Below are 18,357 nucleotides of genomic sequence, written 5' to 3' on the forward strand. Positions count from 1 at the left end.
CAAGTCCCAGGGAAATGAGAGCAGCTGAGCTAGAGAGAAAGATATTTTTGTATCTCATAAAAAGTTTTAGTTCATTAAAAACAAGCTTGTTTCAAGTGGGAAGATACAGAATGTCCTGAAAATCTGGAACACTGAACACTGTTCAAACTCAGAAGAGATGGTGGGTCAGTCTCCTGAATGTGACATTCATAGGTTTTAAATTCCTATTCTGCCTAGTTCGGGCCTGAGAGCTGGGTCTTGGCCTCCTGCATCCAAGTAACCACTTTCATCTCTGAATCAATGGGCATGCATGTTTCTCTCTCTTGCCCCACTACAACAACAACAACAAAGTTTCCTTTGGATTAGACCAGTTTTCCAGTTAAAAAAATGCTCCACAGAAAAATTTTTGACCAGCTCCTGGTGGGTTGTGGCTACATTAGTGGATGGTCCTGTGACTGCTTCGCCTGACCTCTTGCAGGGCATGCAACCTTGAAGACCCAGTGGTTAGAAAACCACTGCCTTATCAGCTCTAGTTAGAATAGGCTGTGACTCGTTAAAAGCTCACTGAAGGAAAAAAAAAAACCCATGAGTAAAAGGAAAATGGGCTTCACCCTGGCTCAAACCAGGACAGAGCGTGATGGCCCCATGTGCTGACTTCCCTGAACGTTCAGACAGGGTTCCGGGGCGCGGGTGGGACGAGCGGGTCCCTCGCTGCCGACTTCGGGGCGGCTGGTTCCCGCTCCCCGCCTCTTCCGGGGCCGGGCCGGGGCTGCCTGCCATGGCCGCCCCCGTGCTGCGGCCCTGAGCGCCCGCACCGCCCCGCACCAGCCCCGCACCGCCCCGCTCCTCCCGCCCGCCGCCATGGGCACGGTGCACGCCCGGGTAAGCGCCGGGGGGGCGGCGGGAGGGAGCGCAGCAGCCGCGGACGTGCCCGCCCCCCGCGCCGGGCCCTGCCCGCCCCCCCCACCAAGGGCGTCCTGCGACCTTCGGGCCGGGCCGGGGACGCGGGGCGAGCCCCGGCCGCGCTGCTTGGCCCGCGGCGGGAGCGGGGGGGCGGGCGGGCTGCTGCGCCCCGGGGGCCGTGCGGCCGCACGGCGGGGCAGCCCGGCCGGGGATCGCCGTCCTGCGGCGGCGGGGAGGGGAGCCCCTGGGTTTGTTGTTGCTCGGAGAGGCCTCCTGGGCCTCACCGGCCTGCAGCGCTCGGACCTCGAGTTGGAGGCCTGTGACTAGGGGAGTCCCTCAGGGGTCGGTACTGGGACCGGTGCTGTTCAACATCTTCATCAGCGACCCGGATGAGGGTACAGAATGTACTCTCAGCAAGTTTGCTGATGACACCAAGCTGGGAGGAGTGGCTGACACACCAGAAGGCTGTGCTGCCATTCAGTGAGACCTGGACAGGCTGGAGAGTTGGGCAGGGAGAAACTTGATGAAATTCAACAAGGGCAAGTGCAGAGTCTTGCATCTGGGGAAGAACAACCCCATGTACCAGTACAGGTTAGGGGCTGACCTGCTGGAGAGCAGGGTAGGAGAAAGGGACCTGGGGTCCTGGTGGACAGGAGGATGACCATGAGCCAGCAATGTGCCCCTGTGGCCAAGAAGGCCAATGGCATCCTGGGGTGCATTAGAAAGGGGGTGGTTAGTAGATCAAGAGAGGTTCTTGTCCCCTCTATTCTGCCTTGGTGAGGCCACATCTGGAATATTGTGTCCAGTTCTGGGCCTCTCAGTTCAAGAAGGACAGGGAACTGCTTGAAAGAGTCCAGTGCAGAGCCACAAAGATGATGAAGGGAGTGGAACATCTCCCTGATGAGGAAAGGCTGAGGGAGCTGGGTCTCTTTAGCTTGGGGAAGAGGAGACTGAGGGGCGACCTCATCAGTGTTTACAAATATGTTAAGGGTGAGTGTCAGGAGGATGGAGTTAAGCTTTTTTCAGTGATGTCTAGTGATAGGACAAGAGGCAATGGGTGCACACTGGAGCATAGGAGGTTCCATGTGAATATCAGAAAAACTTCTTTCCCGTGAGAGTGACAGAGCCCTGGGACAGGCTGCCCAGAGAGGTTGTGGAGTCTCCTTCCCTGGAGACATTCAAAACCCGCCTGGACACGTTCCTGTGTGATGTGCTCTGTGTGACCCTGCTCTGGCAGGGGGGTTGGACTGGATGATCTTCAGAGGTCCCTTCCAACCCCTAACATCCTGTGATTCTGTGATCCTGGTGAGCAGAAGCCTAGGTCTCCTCAAGCTGCCTAACAACGTTGCTTCAAGGAGAGATGTCAAGATTTCAATGTTTGCTGCGGTAGGAGAAGAGGCAGCGGCCACAGTGGCAGCAGAGAAAGTGCGTCTTAAACATCAGAAAGTCATTTCAGAGCGTGCATTGGGAAGGCATTAGGTTTTCCCCGCCTCAAGGCTGTGTCAGAGAAGCATCTCTCCAGATATTTTCTGGGGAGGAGCCTGCCCTTGAACAGACTGTTCATGGCAAGGTGTAAGAGCCGTGCCTGCCAGGTTGTGAGAAAGCTGAGGTGTAAGAATGATCAGTGTCATCTAGGAAAGGTTGGTGGTGGTGTTGACTGTAAAGCAAAGGAATCAGTGCAAGTGTTAATTCAATTCGGTGAAATAGCCCGTGAATTTGACTACAACTGTTTCTGCCCTAAAGAAACCATGGGGAGCCTGCGTAGGGCTGTTTAAAACTGTGGTGCAGATAATTCAAGTATGATTAATGAGTGACTGACCTCTTTAGGGGCTAAGAATGGTCTGGATGATGCCTCAAGATCACACAGAGAATAGCTCTTTTCTGTGAGCCTGGTGAAAACCAGCAGGCTGCTACCTAGTGTTTCATTAGACTGAGGAAGATGTTGCTGCAGGGGGCTGTTAGGACTAATGACTAATTTCTATTTCCATTTTTCCCTCCCATGTTCTTAGTTTTGTATCTGTCTGTGGTATAAACTGTCGACAGTATTCTGTGGCTGTCTAGTGTTTCATGCTTGCCTGAGGATTACTGGGAGTGGGAGAGGATTCTGTCTTCATTTCACTTGATTCTGATATGTACCAGCAATTTACTACTCCAGCCAAACAGCTGGCCTTAAATAATGCAACAAGTGCTGTATTAGTGACTTAAGACTAAAAGTAGATTTCCTGAGTTATCCAATCCTGACCTCTGCTTTTGCAAGTAACCCTCTATTTGCCCATGCTGGAATCCATTATCTTTTGATAAGTCTTCTTTTAGGACTCTTTCAGTTATAGCAAATAAAGCCACGCTGTGCTGTAAACCAGTTGGATTAGAATGTTTGCCTCTGCTGGAGAGGGCCAGAGGTTCTTGAGCATTCCTTGGAAGGATACTTTAAAAAGAAATGTAAAAATAGAAAAGCACATCAACAGACACAAAGCAAAAATAACATACTGAAAGCAACTTGCTTTGCTCTTTCATTGCTCACCATTCACACTCTTCTCCCTCCCAAAAACCCAAACTAAGTAGTGATACCCTGATTTTTAAAATTATTTTCCTTCTGAGGGTAGAATTCCTCTTTAACACAGGAAGCATACCTTAAAAATAAGTTTATTTTTGGAAGAGTGCAGAGTATTTTTGATAAATGATTCAACCTGGAAGCTATTCAGCTTTCATTAACAAGCAGGTAGGTAACAAGTGTGTGGGTAATTCCCCTCATTTTAATTCTTCTCTTTCACCTTTTTCCTCTTGTAACCTGAGAGAGCATAGTGTCAAGAACCATAGGGTTTTTTTTCCTTGGCTAAAGGTCTAAATCACAAATTGTGTTCCCTATTGCATGCAGTTTTCTTGTGTGGTTTCAGAGTTTGGAGCCTCTTCCAATGGGTGGGCCAGAGTTTGGTGGCTTGGGAGAGGAAGCTGAACTGGTTGAAGTCGAGCCTGAGGCCAAGCAGGAAATTCTCGAAAACAAAGATGTAAGTACCTGAACAACATCCTGATGGGTTTTTTTTCTGAGGATAAATGTTTTGCACACTTGCTTGGTTGTGTGTTTTTCCTAAGAGGACCTTCTAAACTAGGATTTGAGATGTGAAAGAATTAAATTTAGTCCTGTGAATTTAATCTGTTGTTGTCTAATTCCTGTTCTTTTTTTCCTTACCACGGGAGTTGTTATTAAAATTCAGCTCCGAGCTAATAGACCTCTTCCCAGCTGCTGCTTCCTCTTCTCTCTTGTAAGAGATTACTGCTTCTGCAGCCCTGCTTAGGAGCAAACCAAGCAACTGTCCTTAATCTGCTAGAGTGCAGCATTAGCCAGGTTAGAGTAAATTGCCACCACATGAATTACATAACTTCAGCAGAGGCTGGTAGCTTTTTTTTTTTAATATTTCACATGTCTGGCTAGGCCCATGATATGTTTAGATATGCTAGAGGGATGAAATATCATGTGTTATCTTAGTTTTTGTTATTTTCCTTTCCCTTATGCTTGAGAGTCATCCTCTCTAGAAGCTTAATAATGACCTTTGGTTTTCATTTTGGTCACTATGTATATATTCTGATAGGGCTTTTTCAAGTCATTTGCAGTAATGCCAGGTTGCTCTTATTCTGCTGTTGTATTACATGTGAATGCAAGAAACATTTGCAGATTTTTTTTTTTCACACATACCCCTAAAATTATAATACACTGGAAAACTAAGGGAAATGCAATAATTTGAACCAGCTAACCTGGAGTGTGCTGTGATTTTCAAGATCAAGTTACCTCAGATGATAACATAACAAGATGAATGATTTTAAGAAAATCTACCACCTTGTAATGTGAGTTATCTGAAGATGCATTTGAAACTACAATGCTCCAGTGGTAGTAGCAGTAATTAGAATTTAAAGATTTATGTCTTGTAGGCTTGTTTCTATTTTCTTTTAACTCTTTGCTTATGCGTAGGTGATACAAGAAATAGCTAACTACATGTTTTGTCTTGTGTGTCTTAGTGTCATCTCTGCAGTGACTTCTTTGTCCATCCAACAGTTAGGACTGAAATGCCAGCACCTACAGTCTGTTACTGCCTCTCCTGCTACAGCTGATACTGGCTTTGGTATTAGAGTTCTGTTTTTCTGTAATTTTCATGTTAAGGGAACAACTTACCAGGTTGTAGATAGCACTGATGTCTGATGATGCAGGTGAGCAGTAGTTAGCCTAGGAGTTTTCAGGGTTTTTCACTTGGACAATGATGGTTTTTTTCTGCACTGATGATTTTTGTGCTCATTATTAGGTGCAAATTCAGTATTTGTGTTCAAATATCTATTCTGTGTAGGTGGTGGTTCAGCATGTGCACTTTGATGGACTTGGAAGGACCAAAGATGACATTATCATCTATGAAATCGCTGATGTTTTCAAGGCTAAAAATCTTATTGATGTAAGTGCTCCAGTGAATGTCAGACCTGCTGTTTAAATATTCAGGTGACAATTGTCTTTATTGTTTTTCTGCGTTCAGCTTCTGCCTTCAGACATGAGGCAATTTCATCAGGTTTTGTGATGATTCTGATCTTGTGAAATGGAAGTCGAACAAATAGGAAGTACTGGCAGATAGGATATTTTCTGCTGGATTCAGCTCAAAGATGTGAGAGGGCAAACAGCACCTGGTTGTTTGTTAAGCTTCGCTCTGCCCAGGTGAGATTGTTACTGTGTAGGTGACACTTTCAGTTCATTTCCTTAAGATAAATGACAGGATCTCAGCACAGGTAACTGGTGCCATGCTCCACAGTGGATCAGAGTGTGACTTAGTGTCCATGTCCTTGCACTTTTAGGTAGTGATTCCTTCTGGAGTACAGCTGGCACTTAGAACTGTAGATTGGTTCTAAATTTAAACAGATTAGAGTGTTGGGGTTTTTTTTATTTTCCCAGAAGTGTGGGCACTGTAAAGAGGGGTATAATTTTTTAGGTACTGAAACCCATTTGGATAATAGATTTCAGTATTACAACAATTAGGATGCAGATGAACAAGAGGTAGGAATGAGCCTGATGCTCTGGATTTCATTTATTTCTTTACCGATCCAAGTGTTAAAAGTGGTTGTGATCTGTTTTGAAGGTATCTTGGTATACAAAATATGTGAATATTGTATGACTGAGCTGCATTTCAACAAGTTTATCCTAGTTATTTTTTGGGTAAACTGAAAGACTGAGCTGTTTATCCAATCCTGTAGGTGATGAGAAAATCACACGAAGCTCGTGAAAAGTTGCTTCGTCTGGGAATCTTCAGACAGGTAGAGGTTCTGATTGATACCTGTCAAGGTATGTATTGCCTTAGTAATCCTTACCTTTCTTTCTCGTGCACGCAAAGACACATGCATACCTACAATGTGTATTTCCCTGTGTAATAAGTTGGACACTTTTTGTGTATATAACTTAATCTCTCCTTATACCTTCATATATTTAGATGTACCTATACGTGTGCTATATATATACACGTGTCTACATCCATTATCCTTACAAAAAAGATGTATTTGCATGTGTCTGTGTGTATGTGTATATAAATATTACTTGTATACATGCAAAAATGAGTGAATTTCCAGCACTAAAATAGTTACAATACACATCCCTTAATCCAAAGTTTCAGAGGAGCACTTGAAGAAAAGCTCGAAAATGTGACCTTTATGTCCATGTGTTACTCATCACATAACTGACATTACACCAGCACATCTGTGGTGCTTAAGGAAGTATTAGCAGTTGTAGCTGTATATATGCACCAGCTGAGTGGATGCATGTTTCCTAGTCAGGCTCAGTTGGCATTCCTGGGCTTGTGGCTGCTTTTCAAACTTTTTGCCGTTCTCTTCAGCAGAGGAAAGTTATGTTATTGAGAAGAAAACACCGTGCAGTCCCACAGCTGGCTGATGATGGGATGCTGTTCCATTTGCTTCCAGCAGAATTAGGTCCTCTTGACAGCTGGGTTATGGAACAGCTGCTGGAGCCAGAGCCCTGAGGGGTCTGGGTGGATTCTGTTGTTCAGTGCTTACCCACAGAGTACTGGTAGCTCTGCCCTATTGAAAGTGTTCTTGTCACATCTCTACCCCTTCCATTTCTGTTGATTCTAGTGTAAGAATTTGTGTTTATCTTTGTTTTTAGTGGATAGGTAATGAAGAAATGTTAGTATTTCATAATTAAACTAACATGTTGGTGATTAAAGCCAGTCTTGCTAGAATTGAATCAGATTCTGCGCTCATCTTTTTCTCAAGCTGTTTTTTTTATAATGTAGGTTTTTATTCTAATTTATTTCAACCACTTCTCAGATAATTCAAGTAATCTCCTGTCTGCGTTTTTCTAGATAGCTCTTTAGAGATAACATATGTTTCTTTTTTTTGTTTATGTAGGAGATGATGCCCTTCCAAATGGTTTAGATGTAACCTTTGAGGTAACAGAATTGAGAAGACTAACTGGAAGCTATAACACTATGGTTGGCAATAATGAAGGCAGTATGGTATGGATTATTTAAAATAATTATTAACTCCTTTTGTTACTGCTCTTACTTTTATGTCTCAAACCTAGGAAGGAAATTGGTGATTAAGTAAGTGAGGGCTTGACCCAAGCCAAGTTATTTCCTTGATCCAGCTTTATTAAGGCTTTTACAAGACCTTTGTCTTTAAAGAGCCTTTGTATTAGTCAGGCTTTTATTCAGCAAAAGCCTATTTTGAGCTAGGGAAGAATGCTGAAGCCTCCAACTCCATATGTTAATTTTTTAATTCTTAAAATGACTTAAATTATGTCTTGATAGTATTTAAGATGCTTTATCCACTGGATAGATTAGTAAGGAACGTTTGACATTTAGTTTCCTTGAGTTCTATTAAAAATGTTTTTCTCCTCAGTCAAAATGCTTCGTGTTAGATTTAGAAATTGTCCTGAGTTTTCACTGGTTTAGACCAGTACCAGTTATTCTGGGCTGCAAAACACAAGGTTTTTCAAACCCAAATAAACTGCAGAACTCATTTCCATTTGATTCAGTTAAGGATGCATCAGGTTAAAATCTTGTGTGAAGAATACTTCTGAATTGACACAAAAACTAACAGCTGCACTGTTGTTCTGTTAATGTGCTTTTAATGGAAGAGCTGGTATAAGCAGATCAGGCTTCCAGGTGCTCATTCCTGCATCCATTCCACCTTCTCATGTGCACAGTGCAGCTGTGCCTGGGGCTGGTAGATAAGCCAGATCAAGGGACTCATCCTTTTCTTCTTAGGGGTATTTTTAACCTGGTTAAGATGCTGCGTAACTCAGGTGCTGGTGTTTTGCAAATGCAAGGAGAATAGGAGCTCAGTGAGTTCTGTGCTGCTGAGGGCAATGTCCAGGGTGTTGCTGCCTGAATGAAACCAGTGGGGAATCCTGCTTGTTGGTTCTAGTGCATTAGAAAATAGTCTGAAAGCTCCTTTGGTTGCTCCTTTTGTGCTCAGCTTCTCCTTCTATTTGATTTAATTTGTTACATTGAAGTAAAATGTTTGGATTATATAAAAGCATGACTTGTAGACACTGGTGCTGGCAGCAGAGATGATGTTTCCTTAAGAGTTGAATAGATTTGACATGTATTCTAATCCCTTAAATTCATCAGAAGTTTATGAATGTAGTATTTCATAATAATAGCCCTTTCTGGTTAGTTGTGTAATTGCATATTAGCCATCACCACAAGGTTCAAGTGACTGATTGTTTTCCAATAGCTGTTAGACAAAGGCAGTCAGGGTTTAGTAGCTTTTTTACACTCTTTGAAAATAGAACACACAGCAATAAAACAGCCCTGGTAATGTCTGTGCTTGGAGGAAACCTGCTCCATCTTGTCTGCCAGAAGGCCACGAGCTGCCAAAGGATACAAGGAATTTGTGTCAGAACAGGCAAAAGTGCTTAACTAGTTTCTGGGAGATTGTAATGGCATGTTGTACTGCTGTCAGGACTGATTGCAAAAATAACTTATTCCTCAAATAAAAATACAGGAAAGTTGCTCTCTATTGATAATTTTCCATTAACTTTTTGCTGTGGTTCCAATGAACCCTACTTGACAAGTAATTTTCCAGATAATCAGCTGGAAATTCTGCACTTGCAGAGCAGCTGCTTATTATGCCAAAGACTTACTCTGCTGGGCTTTGAGACTGGCTGGGAGATGTTGCTTGAAATAATAGCAGTACTGATGATACAGTGAGAATGCAAACTAAGTCAGCAGCTACTGGAAAGCAGTAACAATTGGATGATTAACTGTAACTTGTGCTATTGTGATGGCTTTTGCTGCCAGTGCAAAGACAAGTCTAACTTAAAACACATTGAGTTAAACTGGTTTTAATGTCTTCATTTCTAATTATCAGGATAGATATGCTTGTCTTCAGCATATGATTAAAATGCACGACTGCAAAGTATCTGAAATGCTGTGAGGGGTTTTATTTTTTTTAAATTCAATTTTCTGTAGGTGCTTGGGCTCAAGTTCCCAAATCTCTTTGGGCGTGCAGAAAAGGTAACCTTCCAGTTCTCCTATGGAACAAAGGAGACTTCATATGGCCTGTCATTCTTCAAACCACAGCCTGGAAACTTCGAAAGAAAGTAAGTGATACATTTTTGAGTACCTCTATTTTTTTGAGTGAAAGAATATAAAGCAGTAAATAAGATCTTCCATTGAGTAATAATTAAATGTATTCCTTTCCTGAGGGTCTGTTAAAAATGTAGCAGAGCTGTTTAAGTTTTTGTGATAATTTGAAACTCCACCCACTTAACTAGTTTCACTTTGAAACCCACCACTAATGTTGTGTTTTAGTTTTTCAGTTAACTTGTATAAAGTCACTGGACAGTTCCCTTGGAGCTCTCTTCGTGAAACTGATAGAGGAATATCAACAGAATTTAATGTAAGTGTAGCACAAGGGTTTGTGGAACACATGCTTCATTTACACTGAATTTATGTCACCATAAAAATACCAGTGTGTTTTTCTGTAAATGTTTAATGTTAATGTTTAATGTTAATGTTTAAAGTATCATTTCAGAGAGGCAGCTGGTTGCCTAGCTCACTGTCTCAGTGCAATTCAAGATATTTTTCATTTGGGATCGGTTAATTAGTGTGCACCTACTTGGAGCAATTCTCCTAGCTGCAGCAGAGTGAACATTGCTCTGAAATGAAAAAGAGTTTCTCTCTGATCCAGGAAGTTTGCAAAGGAGAAGCATAGACTCCTAGAAAAAAAAACTTTACAGAAAGATTTTTTGGGGAAATGTTTATTTTAATTTTGTAGCAAAGTAATATTATGTCTTACTCAATTCTTTATTTATAGTTTCCAATCTGGAAGACCAATCACACACTGAAGTGGGAGGGTGTGTGGAGAGAGCTTGGCTGCCTTGCTAGAACAGCATCCTTTTCTGTTCGAGAAGAAAGTGGACACTCTCTTAAGTCTTCTCTCTCTGTAAGGCTTTTTCCTGATATTTAATTAAAAAAATATTATTTTGAGTCATCTAATAGTTATGACTTATACCAAAGGAGCTTTTTGTCTTAGTAGGTAGTGTTTTTAACTTCAGACATCTTTTTCTGAGTTTGGTCGTTCACGAAGGAGGTCCAAAGAGAAAAACCACAGTTTGGTAGTGGAGTGTGTACCATTTTTGAGTGTTGCCTAGACTGGTTTGTTCTTCCTGCAGGGCTTCATCCCTGTCACCTGCCCTTTCTTTTTGCAGAATTGTCTTGTTTTGTAGAAGACTTGATCAGTAAATCTCATCGTCCCGCAGTTACCATGCCCTTTCTAAATATTATTTCCTTAAGCAGTTTTTGGTCATTTGTCACCTTTAATTGTAGGAGATAAACTTTTTGCAGGTTACTGTCACAAAACTGGTGATATATATGCTGGGGCATTGTTGCTGCTATATTTTTGGTGTGTACCATGCCAAAAGATGGAAGTGTATGCATTTTATGTGGCCTCTAAATAAAAAATTTACATTAGCCTTGTTAGGTACACTGTTCCCAAATCCATAAAGCTACGGTAGTCTTAGCTGGAGGTGTGCATCCATTGTTTGCACAGTTTGTGAAGGAAAATACTAGTGTCACACTGTGGTATTCAACAGATATGATAACCTAAAAATAATTGTTTGATTCTTTTCAGCATGCCATGGTAATTGATTCCCGGAACTCCTCGATCTTGCCAAGGCGAGGTGCTTTGCTGAAAATTAATCAGGTAGTATTAAATCAGTTATGCTATTACTAGATTTTATCTGTAAGTGTGTTTGAGTAAGTCTTAATTTATCTAACTGATGTTCACGTTAAAAAGATCTAAAGTTAGAAATCAATCATAAATTGACTAGGATACAGTGATGAGCTGTATTCACTTCTTAGCTTTACCGTGTGTGCCTTTTAAAAGCATGAAACCTTTTCTATGGTGGCAAGTTTTCATTTGTGTACATTTGTGTACATTTGTTCATTTGTCAAACAGCATGGACATTTTACCTTGCCATTAGCATGAAATTATTGATTAGCTGAGACACATTATCCCTGATGGTATTCACTCTACATTTACAGTAGCTAATAGTCCTTGTTTTCTAACACTGTAATGTAAGACTACCAGACTGTAGGTCCTCTTGCTACTGACAAAGTTTATAAGTCTTATGTTTACCCAGTCTTTCATTTTTAATTCTAACTCTCAAAGGCATCATTTTGGCACAGAAAATGGTTTTCACTCTTGTTACTTTCAGAGCTTTTAGAAAAGCTGTTTTTTCTGCTATAGGGGTTGATACTTCAGGACCATTAACTTCTGCAATGCTTTAGAAGCAGATTGCTTTGAAATGGCATTGGAACTAGAAGTGCTACTGTTCCTGTAAGCAGCAGTGAACCGTTCTGAGTGAGAAGGGTGGTTATAACTCAGGGTTTAGTTAACATATGATTTGTTAACTGCTGCCTCTAATGCTGATTCAGACGCTTGTTATATTCAGCTGGCACTGGTGTAATGCAACTGACTGTCTTGGTCTTCAGCCCTGCTTTAGTACATATGAAATCTTCTCAGGTCCTGGGTAAATACATGAAGAGGTTTGATTTCAGGTGCTAAATTTTCCAGCTCCATTCTGTTTTGCTGTTATTTCAAAAATGGTTTAGAAAGCAATAGCCTGGTTATATGCTGCTCATTCTTCTGAGGGTCATGTGTGGATTTTTGTCTCTCCATGTAGTAAATCTGTATTTCTTGTACAGAAAACACTGCTTATGCTGATGCAGACATGATGAACTTATGGGGGGAAGAAACATGTAGTACCTGTTACAACTTCCATAAACCTATGTCTTTGCAGGAGCTGGCTGGCTATACAGGTGGAGATGTGAGCTTTCTAAAAGAAGATTTTGAATTTCAGTTGAATAAGCAACTTCTCTGGGATTCGGTAATTTTTTAAAAGATATTTTAGTAATCAATCTGAGGAAATGAAAGATGGGTGATGTAGAGATCTTGATTTGGTTTTTTGTGTGGTTTTGTTGTGGTTTTTTTTAAGTTTAACATTCTTTATTTTTAACTTGACATTCCTGCCATGCACAGTCACACTTGAGAAGTGGGGAAAGAAGTTGGGAAAGAAGGATTTGTCTCACAGTTAACTGTATGAACTCTTTTCTTTTCAGGAGTAATGCTGGGCATATCTTTTCTTTGTGATTTTTGTTTTTTTAAAAAAGTACAGCCTTTGTTCTGTCTCTTTCACTAGGTTACAAATATTCTGACTCACCTTGGTTTAGTTTTCTTTTGTCATTGTAAAATAAGAATATATGAATACCAGTTTTGGTATCATAGCATTATTTTTTGCTATTCATATCATAGCATTATTGATATGCTGTCTATCATAGCATATTATTTTTTGTCTGTAAAATGATCAGGCAAGAATGGGAAGGTTGATTTCACTACAATATATTAAACTCTTCATATTTGTGCACAATGAACAATTCAAGTTCCAATAAGAAAGACATATGGTAGTATGACCATTTTACGAGATCCCAGTCTGCCACCCTGTCGGCAGAGCACATCCAGATAGTGTGGTGTCTACCTTAGTACTTTGGTTTGGAGTAACTGTTGTTTTGAAGCAAGTCCCTGTATCATCATCACTGAGAAGTCTTGGTTTGGTTGGCAGAGTATTTTTTGTGTGTACCAACTCTATTTCCTTAAGAAGTGACACTGGATAATTCTGCTTCAAGCTCATGTTCGATGTACTCTGGTTTCTTATGAGAACTTGGAGGTCTTAAGTTTCAGGGCATCTTTAGCAGCACAGAGATAGTATGAGGTAGAAATAGGTGTTTTTCTGCTTAGTGAAAGAAGAGTTGAGTTGCATAGTAGAAATATTCCTATATACTAACAAAGCCCACCAAACCAAAACAAAAAAGCATTGAGTATATCTCTGCCTCTAGATAGCTTTCTGGGGATGACTGGAAGAACAAGGAAGTTCTAGGAGACTGGGAGAATGTTAGCATTGCGCCAATAGTGCAACTGAAAAAGTATTTGTGTAGTCCAGGTGTTGATGGACTGGTGCTGCAGGGACCTGTCAGTCTCCTGTTTCATGCTTTTATTGTTAGGCAACTTGGTGCAAATAACACAGTGTACATCATTGTGTGTGACCCATTGGTTACAGGCGTAGACTCATGAAAAACTGACTGTTGCACCTGCCGTGTACTGTGTAACCACACAGACATGTACCCTGTGATAATGGCAGGGGAGGCAGCTGGGGACTGTCAGGGCAGATAGCAGGAGTGTGCTGTGAAAGTGATTGTCCAGCACCTTTAGCCTAGATACTGACAGGAGATCTCACTGTCTGGCAGTAGTATTTCTGCTTGGTAAACAGGTAGCAGGCAAATGTTTTACATGTATTTATAGCTCCCAAGAATTACTGTATAGATAAGCAGTAATGGTGTATGCATGTTTGATGTCAGTATAGAGAGTGGCAGAAGAGGGTTTTGTGTAATTATAAGGCTAATTTACAGACAGGTAATTGTACATTTTTGGTAGCTATTTGCTGGACTTCGCATTCTATGAGTTTAAAATTGTCAGGACTTACTTATGTCAGCAGTGTTATCTTATTTCAGTACCTGAAAATTCATAAGAAATGAGTGTTCCTTTTAGCTCTTGTGAAAGTAGCACTCGGGTCAAATGGATCTTGACTTTTTCAAGAGGTAGCACAGCATGAAAGCAAGAGGGCAGCAGTGTTCAAGAGTTTCCCAAGAATGCTATTAAGGATGGGGCGGTATCCGTGCATACACTGACTATCTGTCACTTTCTGTCAGACTAATGGGAGTTCTACCTATGTCCCAACAATGAAGTTTTACTGTTTTTAGGGAAATATTAATAAACCACTTATTTTTCTCTCCAAAGGTTTTTTCAGCATCGCTTTGGGGTGGAATGCTAGTACCTATTGGAGACAAGCCATCCAGTATAGCTGACAGGCAAGTTTTTTTTAATGTTTCTTAATAATTTTTTTCAGTCAGCCTAGGTAGTGTGTAAAGAAAACTCTCTAGCAGAAGGAAGCAGCAGTAGTAATAAAGTAAGTTTCTAGTTAGTTTTAATTGCATGATACTACTCAAGCTGTGCATTCTGGGTTTGGTTTTCATATGAGGGTAGTATCAATTTATAATTTGCTGTGTAGTGGCTCTGCTTGCCAATATTTTTGGTTGCAAAATGGTCTTTGCCATCTGCAAAATTTTGTATCAGACATAGAGAACACTGTAGGTGTTTTTAGATGTAAAGCCACAGTGTAACCAAGTGGGCTTTTTTAGGCAGTTTTGCTCTCTCACACTTGTGTTTGAAGATCACTAGCAGAACCATTTAGACTTAAATTCTCTTACAATAAATGTTAAGTGTCAGCTCCACGTGTCATAGATCTTAACTACAGTATTTCTCTCAAAATAATTACAACAGACAGAATCAGACAGTATCCTGATTCTTCTTCAATGCTGAGGAACCTTTGGGTTTGATCTTTGTAAATGATGGAGGAGTGATTTTTATTTTTAGTTCTTCCACTTTTTTTTTTTTTTTTGGCCAAATGCATCAGAATTTTTTAAAAACTTAACTTAGCCTGTTACAAAGTTACCTGTAACTCTGAAAAGCAATGTTAGAAGTACAGCTAGATGTTTTCAAATCTGTCCTTCAAGTGAAGCATTGCATTCAATGTTACTGTATTCACTAGGTTTTACCTTGGTGGACCAACAAGCGTGCGTGGGTTCAGTATGTACAGCATTGGACCTCAGAATGAAGGTGTGAAACTTTTAAATCCTACTCCTCTGACAAGACTGTAAATATTAGTGTGTAACAGAGAATCAGATTCTGCCCTTAAGCTTTGTATGGCTTAAAAAATACTGCACTTATTCTGTCCTTTAATCCGAGGAGTGTTATGTCTTTGATATTTGTTCACAATGGAAGAGAGCCATGTTGTTCTTAGTTAAGCCATCAGCTAGTTCTGTAAAACAAGTGTGTTCAGAGTTGCTTGCTCCCAGTATGTCAGTTTAATTAGTAAGCTTACTAATTCAGCTTTCAAGCTGAAGAAGTTCTCAAAAGATGGTTATAGCAACAGTCATATGACATCTCTGTTAGATGCAGCATATGTTCAGGTAGTTTAGGGGAAAGGTAATCAGATGAAAGGCATTTTGAGAGTCAGGACCTTCCTGAGCTCTGTTCCTTACTGTCCTGCTAACTTGCTGTTATCATTAGATTCAGTATTCAGTGTATTTCAAAGCTTACTGTTCAATAGTATCTATTTCCCTAAATCGAAATCTAAAAATCTAAATCTATTTCCCTAAATCTAAAATCTTAGTTTTAAAACTAAGGCAAGTATTTCAAAGATGTTCACGAGGCAGTCTCTGATGAACCACAAGTAAGTGCATGTCTCAGGCTGTTCTAGTGAGGAAGAGGAGAAAAAAGGGCAATTCACTTAGGTTGAAAGAATTGTGTGTTAATCTTTTTACTTGATAGTAGTCAGGTTAGAGAAAGGTAGAAGCAAGAGTTGAAAAAGGGGTAGCATGCAGTATAAAATAACTGAAGGATTTATTCTTTGAATATCTTTCACAGTAAACATTTTTACTCCAGCATTTCCATGTTCCCTAACTAGGTGATTACTTGGGAGGTGAAGCCTACTGGGCTGGAGGGTTGCATCTCTACACCCCTCTCCCTTTCCGGCCAGGCCGGGGAGGGTTTGGAGACCTTTTCCGAACACATTTCTTCCTGAATGCTGGAAACCTCTGCAATCTCAACTATGGTAAGATTCAAGAGGAATGTATGTAACAAAACCTGCTTTTCTCTCTAGATAAGAGCAATAAGAAGGAAAGCTCTTCTGTGTCTATTTACTGAGAAGCAGTTTGTTTGCCCTGTATGTTTTGGTGCCTGTCAAAAAGCTGCTGTTATTACATTGTATATTTGAGAGATTGCCAGTTGTTTGGCTTTTTTTAGCTCTCTACATAAATTCTAGCACAACTTGTAGGAAAGAGAGTTAGAATGGTAACAGTAGAATCTGTGAATTGGTCATGTTTGCAGACCAGGTGGTAATTGATCAACACCTGCTGTCTTACACCATTCTGAAGAGAAATTGGAAGATGTTTTAGTGGGATTTTAATGTTTTCTAAGATGAACTAAATTAAAAGTGGTGGCATTAGAGCATAGATGAGGGTGCAGTAACTGATGTGATATTTGTGTGTGTCTTCCATCCCCAACTTTTGTCAATATGTATTTCAGTGTATTAAGGTACAATTTTTCAGTATCAGTTCCATCAATTTGGGGATATAGTGATATTTGATGTCTGCCTTGCTTGATAGACATAAGGAAGTGAGACACTTCATGCAGAATTGAAAAGCAGACAAATCAACTTTATAACTAACAGAGACCCAAGTCTTCAGTAGTCATTTCCAGATTGATGCAAGTAGGTACCCTATGGAGACACAGGAAGATCAACCAACAATCTAACTAGAATTTTCAAATTCTGTCGTTTGAGTCCAAGGTACTTGGCTGGCATCTATGGGAGTTATGGGCAGTACATCCATTCTGAATCTGCAGAAGGTGCTCCAAGTGGTCTCTCTTGTAGCTCTGAAATTCAAGTTAGCCTTTGACCACCTTGACAAGTCTACTTTGATTCTTGTTCTCCTGATCTTTTGCTTTCAGGTGATGGTCCCAGAGCTCACCTGCAGAAGCTGGCAGAGTGTATCCGATGGTCTTACGGTGCCGGCATCGTGCTCCGACTTGGAAACATTGCTAGATTAGAACTTAACTACTGTTTCCCCATGGGAGTACAGTCTGGTGATAGGTTTGTTTTTTACACCCGTTTCTTTCATACTAACTGGTTTTAAAGTTTATTGCACTTCTGTCTGGTTTTGGCAGAGAGAACTGCTGCCTTTTAAGCTTGTTTATTTTATACCATTTTAGAGATGATTCAGCTGGCTATATTCATGTTGGCTTAAGAGTACTTTGTGGTTTAAGAATTTGTATTTCAAGTTTCAAAGTTCATTGAACTTGAGATCAGCTGTTGAAATGTATGAATAGCTGTGTAGCAGGTTTTATTTCTTTAGGGGAAATGATCAAACAGCTCATGGGATTTTCTTAAGCCTTCCAAAATGAAATGATTGGATAAATACTGAGCTTAATGTCTTTGCTTGAAAAATGAAAACAAATTTAACTCTAGATATAGGAGAATAAATTAATTTGTTATAAACAAATTATCCGACATCAAACAAATATTATAGTATGTAATAGAAAAGCTTCAGGGGGCTTGTTCTTGCCTGTGAATACTATGTGACATCCACTATTTCATACTTGTCATTCATACAAGTGAATAACAGAAATGTTAAGATTATGGGCTTTATTTTGCAAATCAAAACACTTTCTATGAATGACAGATTGGCAAAGCATTTATTTTAAAAAAACCTTTGTTAGCTAAAATTGGAATTGTGATTGTAAAAAGATGGAAACCTTTGGGAGATTGGGGGTAGGGATAATTTCATTTCATCAGTACCTTCTCTATCACCTAGGTTGTTTATTTTCTGTTTCTTTTCAGGATATGCGATGGTGTTCAGTTTGGAGCAGGAATAAGGTTTCTATAATACAGAAACATTTTCCATCAGAATATGAAATTGTGCTTTGGAATTTAAATCAATACTATCATCTATCTCAATATGGTCTGACATTTTCCTTGAAAAACAGCTACACATCTGAGTGATTTTCCTCTCAGACGCCACAAAAAAACCCTACATTAAAGAATTATGTTCTAAAGGTTCATTGTACTTCTGGTTCTTATCAAAGAGGGGAGAGTGTAGGATTCTAGCTATTTCAACTTAGAGCTTTTAGTTACTATTTAAAATATGAGAGAGTTGTGTCAGTCATTGGCTCTTGGATACAGTTCAGGTGCTTACAATTGCCATTGGCCTGCACAGCCTTCAGTCTTCCAACCACAAGTGTTGGGATGACCAGGTGTGAGTATGGCTGAAGTGGTCAGTAACAGGGAATGTTCTCCTGCATCATCAGCTTCTG

The 18,357-nt window shown here is 40.4% G+C and overlaps 1 protein-coding gene across 1 annotated transcript; it reads left to right on the forward strand.

The window, feature by feature from the left end:
* The first annotated feature begins 737 nt into the window (after positions 1–737).
* Positions 738–18,099, forward strand: SAMM50 (SAMM50 sorting and assembly machinery component). Its single transcript, XM_051608432.1, has 15 exons — positions 738–861; positions 3,777–3,887; positions 5,217–5,318; positions 6,106–6,193; positions 7,270–7,376; positions 9,339–9,469; positions 9,681–9,768; positions 10,186–10,314; positions 11,002–11,073; positions 12,173–12,259; positions 14,224–14,294; positions 15,035–15,102; positions 15,953–16,099; positions 16,996–17,137; positions 17,885–18,099. The coding sequence occupies exons 1-15, from the start codon at positions 841–843 to the stop codon at positions 17,928–17,930; spliced, it is 1,410 nt and encodes a 469-aa protein (XP_051464392.1). The 5' UTR covers positions 738–840; the 3' UTR covers positions 17,931–18,099.
* Positions 18,100–18,357: the final 258 nt, after the last annotated feature.

The sequence above is a fragment of the Apus apus genome, chromosome 1, assembly GCF_020740795.1.
Source record: "Apus apus isolate bApuApu2 chromosome 1, bApuApu2.pri.cur, whole genome shotgun sequence".
NCBI classification, from domain to species: Eukaryota; Metazoa; Chordata; class Aves; order Apodiformes; family Apodidae; genus Apus; species Apus apus.